A 16,503-nucleotide genomic window follows, 5' to 3' on the forward strand; every position below is an offset into this window, starting at 1 on the left:
GCAGCAGCAGCAGGTGTGGCCCAGATTAAAGGTGGCTCTTCCTGCCTCAAAAGATCTGGATTAAAGGTGAATCTTCTCACCTAAAGAGATCCAGATTAAAAGTGGGTCTTCCCACTTGAAATGATGAAAAAAAAAAAACCCTCACAGGTGTGCCCATCACTTGGGTTTTAGTTAATTCCAGATGCAGTCAAGTTAACAACCAAGAATAGGCACCACAGGGAGCAAACGTAGAATCAGGAGAAGGGAATATGTGGACAGCCCTGGAGGGCTCACAATGAATGGTTTCTTTCAGGCACTCATCTTCTGGTATATCTCTGGGTCACTTTTCTGTATGTATCTCAGATGTTTCAAGGAAAACTGACATACGTCAAAGGAGACACAACCTCTTAGGAATATTTCCACTTCCTCCTACCTCCCACCACAAGTTAAACACAGTCTTCTTCTAGGAAATGCTGACCATCCGAGGGTAGACAACGCAAGGTCAGTGTTCCTCACATTACTTCATCTGTTCACAGGAACCCCTGGTGAGTGGGCGACCCTGAGTAAACAAGTTGTCCTCTGGAGCAAGGGGACAGTAAGAGACAACAGCAAGGGAGAAATAGGTAAGGATGGGCTGTGGCCATGACTCAGCAGTAGAGAGCCTGTCTGGAATACTCAGTGAGAGGATGGGGTGGGACTCAGGGGTAGAGCTCCTGCCTAGAATCCCCCAGTGAAGGGCAAGGGACATGGCTCAGCAGCAGAGCCCCTATACTAATATGAGGGACCCTGAATTCCAACGCCAACAAGAAATCCATCCTGGAACAAGGAAGGACATTTTACTTTTTCCTATAATCTGTGTTATTGTAGTTTTCAAGGTCAATGCTTGAGCACTAGTAGCCCCAACAGAGCAGGCTTGGCCACACTCACCCTCCATACACCAACTAAAGACATAAGAAAGAGGGAGATTTAATGTGACTTGGTTACACCGGGAAGAGAAACAAATAGAGGTTCAGTGACCCTCAAGTCCATCCTCAGGGTCCTGATGTGAAGTTTAGGTTTTATTAGAGGGCAAGAAGTGTGCATGATCAAGCAGTCCTGGTCAAGGTGTGGTAGTGCCCATCAGTGACACATCCTTGTTTGGCCCACAAGGTGTTCCAATGTGTTGTCAAAACTGTGTGGATTCTACCTGGGTGGTGAGTTCATCCTGTAGGTGTTATTTGGACTTTAGCTTTTCTGTTTCCCCAACATGGGAGCCCTGTGGAAATTTTAATTCTTTGGAGGCCCTTTGTCCCCAAAAGTCTGATAGCCCAATGGAGGTCACAAGCACCTCTCTCTAAAATATCTCCTCTCCTGCGAGATAGGTTACATCTCTAGCAAGTCCCACTGTGTAGTACCTCAGCCTCCATTTCCCCAGGACTCCTGGGAGTGAGACTCCCCTCTGTGGCCTCGGTGTATTTTTGCTTTTGTTGTGTTTGTTTTGGTTTGGTTTGAGGGTTTGGTTTGTATGTTTTGAGACAGGGTCTGCTGAAGCCAAGGCTGGGCTGAAACTCACTCTGTAGCTGAGGTTGACCTTGGAGTCCTGATCCTCTTGCCTCCTACCCCTAAGTGCTGAGATTGCAGCACATTCTACCGTACACAAATTAGGTGGTGCTGGAGATGGAGCCCAGAGCTTTGTGCATGTGAAACAAACACTCTATCAAGCTAGCTACGTCTCCAGATCCCTTGGAGGGATTTAAATGGAAGAATGTTCACATCCACCCCTTCAGAGCAGCTGTCCACCCAATCTGTGCCTCCTCCACTGAGGCTCTGGCTGTGAGACGCTCCAGGGGTCTGAGATCCATCTCCCACTGGACATGGTGCTTTGGGAACACAGCCCAGGTGTGTTCAGAGAGGGTGTGACCATGACAAACTGCGAAGGAGGGAAGAGAGCCTGGTTACCCCCAGCCTGCATCTCCCAGTCCCTCTTCTCCCCTATGCCCTACATCCGTCCCCAACTCCACCAATATCATCAGCCTCAGGGAGGCTCTGGGGGCTCTGGATGAAGCAAACCCATTTTCACTGGGCAGGACATGTCATTCAAAGGCCAAGGTCAGTGCAGAGAGGGAGAAGATGGGATCAGAACCCACACGGGTGAATTTGGGGGAGGCAGTTGCCTTCTTTGGCCTCAGGAGGAGATCTGCGTGGCTGATCTTCAAGGTCCAAGCTCCTCCTCCCAAGGCAGCCACTGTCCTGGCCTCCCCTGCTTCCGGTGGGACTTCCTCCAGGCCTTGCACCTCTTAGTTCCTCAGAGAAGAGCCCAGAGAGTCAGACTTCTGGTGGCCCTGCAGCTTCAGCTCGACATGCTGCTGTTGCTGCTGCTGCTCTGGGGAATGAAAGGGGTAGAGGGTGGGCCTGAGGCCATGGAGGGTTACACCCTGAGTGTGGAAAGGGAGGTGGTGGTACAAGAGGGCCTGTGTATCCTTGTACCTTGTAGGTTCACCTACCCCGAGGGGAAATGGACTGACTCAGACCCGATTCATGGCTACTGGTTCCGTGGTGGAGCCAAAACAGGGAGTGATTTCCCAGTGGCCACAAATAACACACAAAGGCCAGTACTGAAGGAGACCCAGGGCCGATTCTTCCTGCTGGGAGACCCACAGAAGAACGACTGCTCCCTGGACATCAGAAAGACCAGGAAGGAGGACACAGGCTCGTACTTCTTTCGCCTGGAAAGGGGAGATGCGAAGTATAATTATATTTTGAACACGATGACTCTGCATGTGACAGGTCAGACATGGCTTGCAGAGAAGCCACCAGGGAAAGCCATGGGTGCCACAGGGCAGGCCTGGGATAGGACTCCATCCTGGGAGCAGCTGGGTCTGAGCATCAGGGCTCAGGGGAGGAGCTGAATCAGAGCCAGGGCTTCCCCTGAAGCTGAACCTCACCCCTCCTGATCCTCCATTTCTCCCCTCTCCTTACCAGCCCTCACTAACACCCCCCACATCCTTATCCCGGAGACCCTGGAGGCTGGACGTCCCAGCAACCTGACCTGCTCTGCGCCTTGGGCCTGTGAGCCCCCCACCTTCTCCTGGACTGGAACCTCTGTGTCACTCTTGAGCACCAATGCCTCAGTGCTGACCATCATCCCCCAGCCCTGGGACCATGGCACCAACCTCACTTGTCAGGTGACCCTGCCTGGAACTGGTGTGACCACAAGGACGACCATCCATCTCAATGTGTCATGTGAGGCTAGGCTGAGTTGCCTGTTTTGCTAAGGCAGAGTGGTCCCCAGGGTGGTGTCAGGGTCTGGACACTGGGTTCTAAAATCCTGATAAGGGGACTTGTCAGGATGCTGGCCCCCGCCATACCCACCTAGACAGCTGCTGGGGACAGAGGGTGACTGATGAATCCACTGTGTCGTTCTCTCTTAGATGCTCCAAAGAATCTGACTGTGACCATCTATCAAGGAGCTGACCCAGGTAGGAGCTGTCCTGGGTAGGAGATCTGCACCTCTTCAGCTGGGGCGGGGCTTATTCTTCCTCACATAGGGCTCACCTGGAGACGGGGGCTGCTTGTTGGGGAGCCACTGGACCATCCCCTCTGAAGCTCCTAGGTGTTTGCACCAGTCAGTACCCACCCCTCACTCCCCCAGGTCTGCACACGCCCCTTGCCCACCACAGGCACATGGTGACATGCACACAGCAGAACCACACCGTCCAGGACCTTCTCTCCATTTATGGATCTGCCTGCATGCCCCCAATAGTTGTGCTCTGGGTTCTTGTGCAAAGAGACACAGCTGCATGGTTAGACACTTAGAACACATGGTACTGTTCTCAGAATCTCCGTCTCCAAACTGTAAGGGACCAGTGTCCTGTCCACATAGGCTGGCTGAGCCTGGCCTTGTCCCCCTGAGGTTCTGAGAGGAACAAGACGTCAGCAGCAGAGATGATCTTTGTTCTCCATGACTGCAGTACCCAGCACGGATGGATCCAATTCTGTGGGTTTCTAATACCCAGCAAAGGCAGGTCCATTCTACCACCAGCAGTGAGTGAACAGTGACTAGGTCTTGTATCTATGACCACAAGTGTGTGTTCCTGAGTAATAAACTAAATGCAGGGAATGTGGCTCAACTGATGGAATAAAAATAAAAACAAAAACAAAACCTTGCCAAGCATGCCCAAAGCCTTAGCTGGGTTCCATCCCCAGGACCCCATAAGCTGGACATAGTGGTGCAGACCTGCACTTGGGAGGTGGAGGCAGGAGGATCAGATGTTCAAGGTCATTCTTGCTACATCATGAGTTTGAGGCCAGCCTGAGCTGCTCAAGACATTGCCTTCAGTTTTCTCTCTCTCATCCCTCCACCCGTTTGTCTGACTCACTCTCATCATCAACTCCAAATATATGCCTGGATCACTTGTTCTCTCTAATTTTGAGGCTTAGAGTCAAGTAGCTCACACTGAAATACAGTAAGTTTAGATTCTTGCTGTGGTGGTAGGTGAAAGTCTGTGTCTCCCTTTTTCCTTTCTCCCCGTTGGTGTCAGTCCACCTCTCTGGATTCCAGAGTCTCTTCTCTCAATCTCGTCACAATGACTGTCGCTTTCTCTATAGAATCCATAATCCTGAAGAACGGCTCATCTCTTTCCGTCTCTGAGGGCCAGTCTCTACGCCTCTTCTGTAGCACTGACAGCTATCCCCCTGCGAACCTGAGCTGGACCTGGGGTAATCTGAGTCTGTGCCCCTCGAAGCTGTCCAAACCTGGGCTCCTGGAGCTGTTTCCAGTGCATCTTAAGCATGGAGGAGTGTACACCTGCCAAGCTCAGCATGCCCTGGGCTCCCAGCACATTTCCCTGAGCCTGCATCCACAGCGTGAGTGACCTATGGGCCAGAGGCGGGCAGCAGGAGGAGGTCAGCTCCTGTCCCATCCGTGCAGTGTTCCCAGCAGCCCCCGCAGCTTCACAGGGGAGCATAGCTCCAGCTTGTGCTGAGCTGTGAGCTCGGCCTGTAAATATCCAGAGCCTCTCTGTCTTATTCCTGCTGCAAGGAGGGTGTATGGGTCGGGGTTGGGGGCGGGAGTCACCTCAGGAAGCAGCACATCCTGAGGAGAGCGACTGGGACTTAGACGGGTGAGCTTTGCACACAAGCTCCTTGCTTCTGCAGGCCAGGAGGAAGGGGCATTTGCTAAGAACACAAAATTCAAGAGGAAACTGAACCAAAGCAAAACAGCATACAAACAAATGGACAACCCAGTAGTCAAGCCTGTGTAGTGGTCCATGCCCCAGCCCCCTCACTGGGGGATTTGAGACAGGGTGCTACCACTGAGCAGCACTGCCAGCCCCTCACTGGGGGATTTGAGACAGGGTGCTACCACTGAGCAGCACTGCCAGCCCCTCACTGGGGGATTCTAGACAGGGTGCTACCACTGAGCAGCACTGCCAGCCTCTCACTGGGGGATGGTAGGCAGGCATTCAACAGCTGACCTATATCCCCAGCCCTCTTTTTAGTTTTTATTCTGAGACAGTTTCTCCAAGTTGCCCTGGCAGTCACTGAACTCAGTCTATAGCCCAGACCCCCCTTGAACTTGAGATCCCTCCTGCCTTAGCCTCGGAGTTAGCTGGAACGACATGTATTCTTCCTTACATCTGGCTGTGATGAAACATTCCTTTGCCTGTTTGTGAATCTGGGGTTGGAACCCAGGTCCTAACATATACTGAGATACATTTAATGATCCAATTAAAAGTGCAAAATAATCCTATCCTGGACAAGATACCGAACTAAATCAAGTCAAACTGCCGCCTAGCTCTTTGATGTCCCCTCTGCCATCTCGGGTCCTTCCACTGCCCCTTCCACGTAGGTCCCTGAGCTAGGGGTGAGAAAAGCAGGAGGTCCAGCCTCCTGCAAGGCTGGGGTGGGGAGGGAAGGAGGGGAGAGGAGGGGAGTTTTCTTAGAGTTCTCTATCTGCAGGCAGTGCAGCGTTATCAGAAATGACTGTGGGGGCCTTTGTGGGTGCAGGAGCCACGGCCCTCCTCTTCCTGTTTTGCTGCATCCTTCTCCTGGTGTGAGTATCAGTGTCGGTGGGGACGGACAACCTGGGGTGATGAGGGACAAGCCTGGTGCCTGACCCTGAGCCCAGGCCTGGAAGAGCGAGCCTGAAGTCAGGGGGAGCTGTGGTTTAGGCGTATGGTTGGTGTGTGGGACTCTGGAGTGTTGCAACCCTCAGGCCCCACTGTCCCAGATGGTGGAAACCACCTTTCAACACAGGAGCCTCTGGGACAGGACTACCGGCCAACCTGACCACCCTTCAGAGGCTTAATTGCAAGTAGAGGGTGGGGGGAGAATGCCAGCTGCACCTCCACCTGCCCACACTGAGAGGCCCCTGGTGTCCTTGCATCCAGGGTAAGATCGTATAGGAGACCAGCCAGGCCAGCTTCAGCAGCTCCGGATCCAGATGCCCTCAAGGGCTCTGTTTCTCAGGTGAGTGACCCGTGTGCATGTGTTTAAACCCAGCATCCTCCTGCCTGGACACCATCCCTGAGATGGATCCCAGATTGTTCTGCTGAGTGTGGTTCAAGTTGATGTCCTGCATGCAGACCTCTCTAGTCTGTTCCCCAGTTTGATAATTGCAGACCGTGTCCTCCACACTGCTTGCTCTCTGGCTGGGCAGAGAGGAGGACTCAGCTTATCTTTCTCTTTTTCTTCTGTTCTACCTCAAGTTCATAGGTTCTCATCTGGTCTCCCTCATCAGGACACCAAGGTGCAGGACGCTCTCTGTCTTTTGGCCCCTGCCATGACTGAGACAGACAGACAGACAGACAGACAGACAGACAGACACACACACACACACACACACACACACACACACACACAGAGAGAGAGAGAGAGAGAGAGAGAGAGAGAGAGAGAGAGAGAGAGAGAGAGGGAGAGAGAACCTGTCTGTCTGTCTCTCTCTCTCTTTCTCCTCCTTTATCTCTGCCCCTCCCTTGGCTTCTTTCTCTACCCCTGTCTCTGTCTCTCTCTCATTTTCTCTCTCTTCCTCTCTTTCCTCCCTCCCCTCCCTCTATCCTTCCCTCCCCTGTCTCCCTCTGTCTCTCTGACTTTCTCTGGGTCTCTCCTCCCCCTCCCTTTCTCCTTCTTTCTGTCTCTCTCTGGGTCTCTCTTCCTCTTCTCTCTTTCTCTCCTTTCCTCCCTTTCCATGTCCTCTCTCTCCTCACTGTGTCTCTCTCCTCCTCTCCCCTCTCTCTCCTGCTGTCTTCCTCTCTCTTTCATCTTCTAACTCTTACTCTCTCTGTGTATCTCAGTGTCTCTCTCTGTCTCTCAGTCCCAGTGTGTCCCTCTTCCTCTTCCTCCTCCCTCTTCCCTGACCCTTGGCTTCCCTTACCTGCTACCAGGAGCAAGTTATCAGTTTTATCCACTTCCTCTGTATTTGGATTTCTGCTCCCTGACCCCATTTTATATAGTAACATCTCCCAAAGTTCTTATGAAGGGGGGTCTGACTCTGTAGCTCCTCAGCTTTGCTGCTGTAACAGGAAAAACACCATAGGCCATATGCAACTGATGAGCATGCCTTGTGCTAATAAAGCTTTATTTGTAAAAATAAACAATAGGCTGGATTTGACACAAGGGCTGATTTAGAACGTAAAAGTCCAAACTCTTCAGCCCTGCATGGCAAGATGGGAAGCTTGCCTCAGATGCAAATTTTAAGATGTTGCCGAAGTATCAGTCATTGAGAGTGTGTGTGTGGGGGGGGGGGGGGGTGAGGTTCAAAGGTCAACTTTAAGTGTAGCTCCTCAAGAGTCATTTTTAGGGAGGCAGGCTCTCCCATGAGGCCTGGGGCTTGCAGATTAGGCTAAACTGGCTGGCAGGGACCCCAGCGATCCTCCTGTCTCTGCCTCCGAGCTCTGGATCTTATGCCTGCAGACCATCCCTGACCTTTTATAATGGGTTTGGGGGATCGAACTCAGGTCTTCAGGCTTGTGCAGCAAGGTCTTTACTGACTGAGCCATCTCCCAGCCTTGATGCTCCTTTGAGCTTTTCCTAGATTTGGTGAATACTGCCCCCGCCCCATGCTCCATCCTTGGAATCTTCTCTGTGGTCAGCCTCCAGGAAGTTCTGAGTGCCTCTGGGAGGGCTTTAAGTAGCAGAGTTCCATGTATCCTTGTTTTGTCTTTTTCCATTTGTGTGTGTGTGTGTTTGTAGGAATGTGCATGCATGTAGGTGTACATGCAAGTGGAGGCTTGAGGCTGATGTAAAGAACCATCCTCACTGGCTCTTCCACCCTATCATTGAGTCAGTGCCACTCAGTCAAACCCAGAGGTGGCTGACATGGCTAGTCTCACTAGCCAGCTTGCTGTAGGGAGCCCCTACCTCTGCCTTCTAAAGTCAGAATTACAGGTGGGTCACCACACCCACTTGGCATTTATGTCATTCTGGGGATCCAAACTCTGGCTCTCACGTTTCTGCAGCAAGCACTTTACCACTGAGCCATTGCCCCAGGTCCATCCTTCCATCCATTTGTGAAATATGGAGTGCTTACAAGGAAGCCAGCAGACCAGGTGCCAGGGACCCATCTTTGAAGATACTTAGAGAACCGTGGGCTCAGTCGTGTTTTATTCTAGACAGGCAGTTATCAAACCACTCAAACAAACAACAAAGACCAATATATGAGCATGATGTAAAAGATAGAGACATTTATTGTAGGAAAATGAAGGTACAAAAACTAGGAAGTGCTGGGAAGATAGGCTATGTGGTTAGTTTGTTTACTATCTCTCATCTATCTATCTATCTACCTATCCATCTATTATCATCTATTTATTTATCTGTCTATCATCTATCTGCCTATTTATCTGTCCATCTATCATCTGTCTGTCTGTCTATCATCTGTGCTCTAGATTTTGATAACGCCATGTAACACAAAATTCACCGTTTTTGCCCTTTTCACATACACAGTTGTGTTGCAGATGCCTAGGACTTTTTCATCTTGAAAAACTAAAACTATATACTGAGCAACAGCTCCGACTGCCTCCCTAGGCTTTCCTCCCCAAGCCCCTGGCATCCGCCACTCTTCCCTCCTCCTCCTCCTCCTCCTCCTCCTCCTCCTCCTCCTCACCCCCGTCTCTGTGAATTTGACTTTTGCAGATACCTCCTATGTAGGACCACACCATATTTGTCATTTTGTGACTGTTTTTTTTCATTTAATACATGTACTTAGGATCCATCATGTTGTAGCATACTACAAGATTCCTTGCTGTTCTAGAAAGTTGGTAGTATTTCACTGTCTGTGTATGTACCACAGTTTCTTTAGCCAACTTCTGAGTTTCTTCTACCTGTTTGCTATTGTGATGTGAACATTCATAAATGTGAAAGATCAAGATTGTATTTTCAATTATTTTAGACATATACCTGCATTGTTGGGTCATATAGTTCTACTTTTCATTTTTTGAGAATTTGTCATACTGTTTTCCATGGTGGTTTAACCATTTTACATTTCTCCACGTGTTCATCAATACTGGCTATTTTCTGTTTTCTTTTGTATTAATTTAATAGTGCATATCCTAATGAATGTGAGGTGGTATTTCTTTGTGGTTTAAATGTGCATTTTTCTAATAATAATAGTATCTCTTTCCCGTCTTTCTGGAGAAATGTCTGTTCCAGGTCTTTGTCTATTTCTCTGGTTGGGTTGTTTGTTGTTGAGGAATTATAGGTATTCTTTATCTACTCTGGCTCTTAGTCCTCACCTGATGCATGGCTTCTAAATATTTTCTGTAGGTTGAATGTGGTTTTGGTTAGTGATGAGGGAGATTGGATTCTGCCATTTGACTATTCTAGATAGAGGGAGGAGCAGGTACCAGTTCTCAGAAACAGGAGGCAGCCAGCGAGTGGAAAAGCAACCACGAGGGCTGTGTGAAGAGACAAGAGAAGCATAGGCCACCACAGGAAGTGAGTTTGGAGAAGTTGAGTGTGTAAATCATGTCTGAGCAAACAGACCACTGAGTGCAAGAAGGAAGAGTCTAACCCCAGCCTCCGCGGAGAAGGAACAGTCATCCAACTGTAATTTCTTGGTTTTCCCAATGCAAAAGCAAAGAGTCTTTGTATTGTTACGAGTTAACTCGGGACTGTCTGTCCATCTGACGCAGCAGCAGAGCAGGAGAGACCCTGAGTAGCAATGGGGCAGGGTTTTTTTAATTAATTTATTTATTTTTCTATTATCAGCTTGATACAGTATAAATTCTTATCCTAATAGTGAAATGTTTCATTGAGGCTTGCCCAGTAATTGAGTAAAACCAAAACTTATTATCCTAGGGTCCCCCATGCTATATATATAGCCTCCCTGGTTCTGTGGGTTGCAGTCTGATTGTTCTTTGCTTTATATCTAGTATCCACTTATGAGTGAGTACATACCATGTTTGTCCTTCTGAGTCTGGGTTACCTCACTCCAACTGTAATTTCTGTGGACGCTTCTGGATGCAACAGGCAGGAAAAACTTTAGCAAGGGAAGGACAGAGGAAGATGCATTAGGAAGGAGGCTGGAGATGATGTGGAGGGATTCTGGACTGGCTGCTGGATAGCTAATGAAACCAAAATGAAGAAAGTAAGGATGGGCTGAGGGTGGGGTTTGAGTGACAGGAGATGAAGGGCAATAAGCGAAAGAGGTTGGAAGCTGAATCAGATGTTTGCCTTGAGCAGACAGGAGGAGACAGGCGCCCATCACTGAGGGTGAAGAGACCACAGGACATAGTCTGGGGCAAAAAGGAGGAATGCAAAAACAAGAACAAGACAGTCACAAAAGTTCAGATACTCCCACTTCCTTCATTTCTTTCTCCTTTGTTTCTTTCCTTCTTTCTTATTACTATTATTGCTTAATTACATGTGTGGACACACATGCTTGAGTGCAATACTCACCGAGGACAGAAAAGGGAATCAGATCTCTGGAGCTGGAGTTACAGGTACTGTGGGTGCTGGGAGCCGAACTCTGGTCCTCTGGCAGAGCAGTGTAGTCTCTTAACCTCGGAGTCACTTCTCTAACTTTGAGTGTATTGCTTTGCTGTTTGACAAGGGTTGAGGGTTCAAGCATAAATGCTCCAGGCTCACAATGTTCCCCTTATGATTTTTTAGATTTATGAGTTTTCTTTCTAATATTTTTATTACATTTGTTTGTTTGTTTAGCGTGTGTGTGTGTGTGTGTGTGTGTGTGTGTGTGTGTGTGTGTGTGTGTGCATGCCAGGGTGTGCATGTGGGGGTCAGAAGAAAACTTTCAGGAGTTGGTTCTCTCCTTCCACCATGTGGGTCCCAGGGATTGAACTCAGGTCATCAGGCTTGGCAGCAAGCTCCTTTACCCCCTTAGCCATCTTGCCAGCCCAGCTTAGAAATTTTTAGCTTGAACATCACATCAAAGCAATACCCGTTCTGTGGAAATCATACTTCAAAGTTTGAGTTTTGATTATTTACTGGTACCAGCAGCATGTGGTACAATACTCTCCTGTGATTCTGGGCAGTAGCCATGTGCCACAGCCCCCAGTCCATAGCTCCAAGGCCATGAGGTGTGTGGCCCATGGTTTTTCTTTTCTTTTCTTTTTCCTTTCTTCTTTTCAAGACAAGGTTTCTGTGTGTAACAGCCCTGGTTATCTTGTAACTCGCTCTATAGACAGGCTGGCCTCGAACTCACAGAGGTCCACCTGCCGCTGTCTCCCAAGTGCTGGAATTTAAGATGTGTGCCACCACCAGGTTCTGTCCTTGGGCTGCCATGGGGCTAGTTGGCCTTGCACGTTCACATTGACCTATGCATGCAGCTCTAAGTTGATGAGTAGTCCCAGACAGTAAACAACTGGCTGAATCTTGAGCGGTCAGAGTACGTGCAGAAAGGGAGCTACTGCAAGGACTATGTCTTTTGTTCATGGCCCTCCCAGAAACTGCTTGCTCAAGTCTCAGGAAACTGAAATTGAGGCCTGATCTCTGAGAGAAGACTGACGGCATCTGCTTGGTCCTTTCAACTTGATACAGACTTCTTGCCTCTGTATTCACACATGTACCCACACCACACACAGATGTAACACACACATGAAGAAGAAAGAGCCACGGTCCTATGTCTAGCACATCCATCCCACCTTGGACTATCCAACAACCATGTACAAATCTCACACATGTATTCCTAGTACAATACCAAGTGTTGGAGTCAGAAGAATTGGCTATGGTTTTGACAGAGATTTTGGTTTGGGTTTCTCTTTATGACCTGTTATGATTGTCCAGACTGGCCTGGAACTCACTGTGTAGTCCAGGCTGGCCTTGAACTTGTAGCAAGTCTCCTGCCTCTGCCTTGAGTCTAGGATGGCAACTGTGCACCAGCTTTGCCGGGGAGTCTGGACAAGTTGCTTGCCTGTTTCCATCTCAGCTTCAGATCTATAAAATAGAGGCAAAAATAGTATCTTGCTGGTGGAGCTAGGGAGACTGGGTGCTTGTTATTAAATGGTTGGAGAATGTAGAAATGAGGGTAAATTCAACAAAAGTGCACACGGGTGACTGGAGAGCTGGCTCAGTGGCTAAGAGAGTGTATATCTCTAGTGGAAGACCTAAGTTCAGTTCCCAGAACCCACATCCAGCACTCACAGCCTCCTTTAACTCCAGCCCTAGGGAATCATGCCCTCTTCTGGACTCTGTGGGTACTACACCATATGTGCATACACCCTTACACACATACTTGTAATTTAAAAATTAAAATGTATGTTGGTGAGTGGATGAGGGGTCCCAAGGGTCCCTGCTGTCCTACCCTGACTCTCTTTCTCCCTCTCTTTACACAGAGTCCCCTGGTTGAACCCCAGGCAGATGACAGCCTCGAACCCCTGCCTCCCACAGTTGAGGCGGCCCCCTCATCCACAGAGGAAGAGGTACATTATGCATCCCTCAACTTCCATGAGATGAAGCCCAGGAATCCACAGGGGCAGCAGGACACCACCACCGAGTACTCGGAGATAATGTCCAACAAGTGACCTGCATGGCTGTGATGTGACCACGTTTGGAGGGAGCCCAGCTGCCACAGGGTGAGAGACACCAGATGCTGGCTGGTTCTAGAGAAGGAAAGAGTCCACCAGGTCAACATGCCCTGTACATGACTTCAGAGCTGCTCCTACATCACACAGGAGTTCTGCTACTGCTCATGCCCCTGCACTCCCTGTCCACCCAATCCCCAGGCTCTGGCAACCACCATTGTGCCCAGGAAATCATAAACTTGACTTTCTTTCAATTGTATGTGTGTGGATGTTTTGCCTGTATATCTGTTTTGCTTGTATATCTGTGCGCCGCTCACATGTCTTTTGTCTACGGAGGTCACCACATCCCCTGGAATTGGATTACAGAGGGTTGTGAGTTGCTACATGGGTGCTGGGAATTGAACCCTAGTTCTCTGCAAGAATAGCCAGTGCTCTTAACCACTGAGTCATCTCTCCAGTCCCAAGACTGATGTTTTTAGATTTAATTTTTACTTAAAAATAGCATGTATTATTTACATCATGATAAGTTTTGTTGTATTTTCTTCCAAGTGTATCATGTATTTTGGCCTTGTTCATCGCTATTACCTTCTCCTGTCTGTCTTCTGTTAGTTGCTTGTCCCTTTCTCTACCCAAACAGTCTGCCTTTTAATTTCATGTTGTATGTATTAGTTTGTTTTCTTACCTTTGCTGACAAAACACTGACAGAAACATGAAGGGTGGAGAGGTTTATTCTGGCCCATGTTTTCTATCATGAGGGAGGCAGTATGGTACTCAAGACAGTGGGTACATGTTGTGGAAGCTCCACACATCTTCGTGGATCAGGAAACAGTGGGCTTAGGCCAGAGCCAGAAGTAGATATCCGTCTTCCAGGCCCAGACCCAGACACCTACTTCTACAATTTGGGACACATGTCTGAAAAGCTCTGTAGCTTTAGAAAATATTACCACCAGCTGGGTACCGAGTGTCCAGTACATAAGCCTGTGTGGACCATGTACATTCAAACCAAAACTAGGTGGGTGAATGGTAGCTAAAGAGTTAGGTAGACAGATAGAGAGACATGATAGAAAAGTAAGTGGTAGATAGATGATAGAAGATAGACAATGATAAGATAAATGGTGGTAGATATAAGATAGATACATAGATAGAGAGCGAGATAGAAAGATAAATCATAGACAGTTTGACAGAGATGCTGCTCCATTCTGCTTTGCTATTTGGAATGCACTGATGCACACAGCTCAGAGAAAGTTGCAGACAGAGCACTGTGGATGCTGAGGAGCTGTCCAAAGTGTCCTAACTTGGTTTCCTTTTCCAGATTTTTTAAAACAATGAATGTTCTTTGGGAAGGAAAAGCACTTTAGAATAAAAAGCATAAAGAAAGAAATTAACATAAGAGGAAACACTGGTAATACTTAACTTTTTTTGCAATTTTTTTCACTTTTCTGTGAACATACAACTGAACTGAACCTGTATTTGTGCTGTATATATTATACCTATCACTGCTGATTAATCTATACATTTTTTGAGTCGGTGTGATGGTTTGAATGAAAATGGCCCCTATAATTCATAGGGATTGGCATTATTGGAGGTGTGCCTTGTTGGAGGACATATGTCACAGGGGGTGGGCTTTGAGGTTTTAGAAGCTCAAGCCAGGCCCAGGGTCACTCTCTCTTCCTGCTGCCTGCCAATCTGGATGTAGAATTTCTTCTCCAACACCATGTCTGCCTATCTGCCACCATGCTTCCTGTCATGATGATAATGGACTAAACCTCTGAACTGTAAGCCAGCCCCAATTAAATGTTTTCCTTTATAAGAGTTGCCGTGGTCATAGTGTCTCTTCACAGCAGTAGAACACTGACTCACTAAGACAGACACAGAGACGGAGAGGAGAGAGAAGTGCAGTTCCTGTTGAGTTCACAAGAGGGCGACAGATTCCCCTGTAGCTGGAGTTACAGGTGACAGTGAGAAATGTTCCTGCCCAACATGGGGGCTAGGAACCCAACTCAGGTCCTCTGCAAGAGCTTATGAAGTCTTCTTCCTCCAGCCCCTGGTCTGTTCTGTCTCTGATGTCATCTCTGTGGATCTGTGGCTCTAGCAGATGTAGCTGTGCATATTCATTTATAACTTAGAAGAGAGCGGCCTTCCTCATTGGGAAGCCCCTCTGCCAGTGTGCTTCCTAAACTTGTGTGTGTGAGAACCCATTGAAGCAACTGACACCAGTTGTCTGAGCTCAAAATTGATTGATTCCTCAGTCATTGGCAACACTGATTCAAGCATCTTTGAGGCTCTTTCAAGATTCCTTGGTGTCAGGAAAAAGGCGTGAAGTTGGAAACATTGGGGGAGGGGTCTGGAATTAGAGCCTGGAGCTCTCTCATGACCTTGTCCCAGCTTGGCTGCTTCTGACTGGCAGATGGTGCTGCTAATGGTGATGTCACCCCTCATCCAGGTCCCATATAGAGTCTTCCAATTCACCTAGAAGGCTTGATTTCTTCGGTTCACTGAGACTGGCTGGTTCCCTCCCCAGGAGACACCCTGTGATGATCCAATTCAGCTGGTCCCCATGGGAATCTTGTCTCTCTCCCTCACCTCCTTGCTAGGCTGAGCTCTCCTCTAGGTCTGCCATGAACTCTTATGCCCGGTTCCTCCTATGGGAAAGAATGAGGGGAAAAGTCACATCTTGTGTTCCTAAAGTCCTGGGAAAGAAATAGAGGCCTGTGGAAGAGACAACCCCGGCTTAGTCTCCATGCCCAGAGTTCCTAACATTTCCATCAATACTTTTTGATACTAATTTATTTTAATGCCAGAAAAATAATTAGCATAACCCACTTTTCACTTCTCACTTCTGCTGCTGTGATAAAACACCCATACCAAAACAAGGTAGGGAGGAGAGGATTTGTCTCAGTTAAAAATTCCAGATCACAGTCCATCACTGAGGGGAATCAAGGCCAGGATGCAGGCAGGCCTGCTTGCTGCTCCGCACAATATGACACCCAACTGAGAAACTCACTTACAACCAAGGAAGTACGGCAGAAGGCGTGGAGGATGCTGCCTGCTGGTTTCACAGACTGGCTTAGACTCGGCCAGCTTTATAAAGTATAGCATACCCATGTCACCCTCATCACGATCATCATTTAGTGATGCCAACTTTATCACCATAATTTCTGCTGTATATTGGATACAGAAAGTTCGCTATAGAACTGTGTGTTAGAGGTTTAGTCCCCGAGGTATTGAGAGCTGTGACACCCTTAAGAGGGGCCTAGTGAAAGGAGACCACGGAGGGAGGGTTGGAAGCCTGGTTCCTTCCCCTCTCTTTGCTGTCTGCTCATCACAAAGTGAGAAGCCAGAATGTATTGCTTTGGCACTGGCCCAGTACCAATGGGAGTCAACTGACCATGAACTGAAAGTTCTGAAACTGTGATCCAAGACATATCTTCATTTTTATGTTAATTGACTCAGGTATTTTGTTACAGTAACAGAAAGCTGACAGATACCATCACCATTCCTTCACCATTACCATCACCACCATCCACTGCTACCATAACACCATCATCTCATTATGTATCTCCCAGCT

General features: G+C 48.3%; 2 protein-coding genes across 6 annotated transcripts in view; one reads left to right on the forward strand and one right to left on the reverse strand.

Moving 5' to 3' along the window:
• The first annotated feature begins 2,003 nt into the window (after positions 1–2,003).
• On the forward strand, positions 2,004–13,194 carry LOC128124881 (sialic acid-binding Ig-like lectin 12). Of its 2 annotated transcripts, XM_052761673.1 has the most exons (7): positions 2,004–2,745; positions 2,941–3,201; positions 3,390–3,437; positions 4,567–4,824; positions 5,920–6,013; positions 6,351–6,429; positions 12,747–13,194. In XM_052761673.1, exons 1-7 carry the CDS (start codon positions 2,049–2,051, stop codon positions 12,933–12,935), a joined length of 1,626 nt encoding a protein of 541 aa, XP_052617633.1. In that variant the 5' UTR covers positions 2,004–2,048; the 3' UTR covers positions 12,936–13,194. The 2 variants fall into 2 exon arrangements, with proteins under 2 accessions (XP_052617633.1, XP_052617634.1); XM_052761674.1 differs by lacking the exon at positions 6,351–6,429 and having other exon boundaries at positions 2,153–2,745.
• A 451-nt stretch (positions 13,195–13,645) lies between these two features.
• Positions 13,646–16,503, reverse strand: part of Ceacam18 (CEA cell adhesion molecule 18) — a 64,264-nt gene continuing 61,406 nt past the window's right edge. For all 4 annotated transcript variants that reach the window (XM_052761669.1, XM_052761668.1, XM_052761671.1 and 1 more), the window contains one exon: positions 13,646–15,577. In XM_052761669.1, coding sequence (XP_052617629.1) covers positions 15,562–15,577 — 16 coding nt within the window. In that variant the 3' untranslated portion in view covers positions 13,646–15,561. The remainder of the gene's footprint in view (positions 15,578–16,503) is intronic.

Source organism: Peromyscus californicus, unplaced genomic scaffold, assembly GCF_007827085.1.
Source record: "Peromyscus californicus insignis strain IS unplaced genomic scaffold, ASM782708v3 Scaffold_4__1_contigs__length_199733344, whole genome shotgun sequence".
Classification (NCBI taxonomy): Eukaryota; Metazoa; Chordata; class Mammalia; order Rodentia; family Cricetidae; genus Peromyscus; species Peromyscus californicus.

Excerpts from the sequence above, each read along its gene's own strand:
- LOC128124881 (XM_052761673.1), top strand. The coding sequence starts at position 2,049 with ATGTCATTCAAAGGCCAAGGTCAGTGCAGAGAGGGAGAAGATGGGATC. Across the intron at positions 6,014-6,350 it reads TGCTGCATCCTTCTCCTGGT|GGTAAGATCGTATAGGAGAC; the intron begins GTGAGTATCAGT and ends CCTTGCATCCAG. Across the intron at positions 6,430-12,746 it reads TCAAGGGCTCTGTTTCTCAG|AGTCCCCTGGTTGAACCCCA; the intron begins GTGAGTGACCCG and ends CTCTTTACACAG.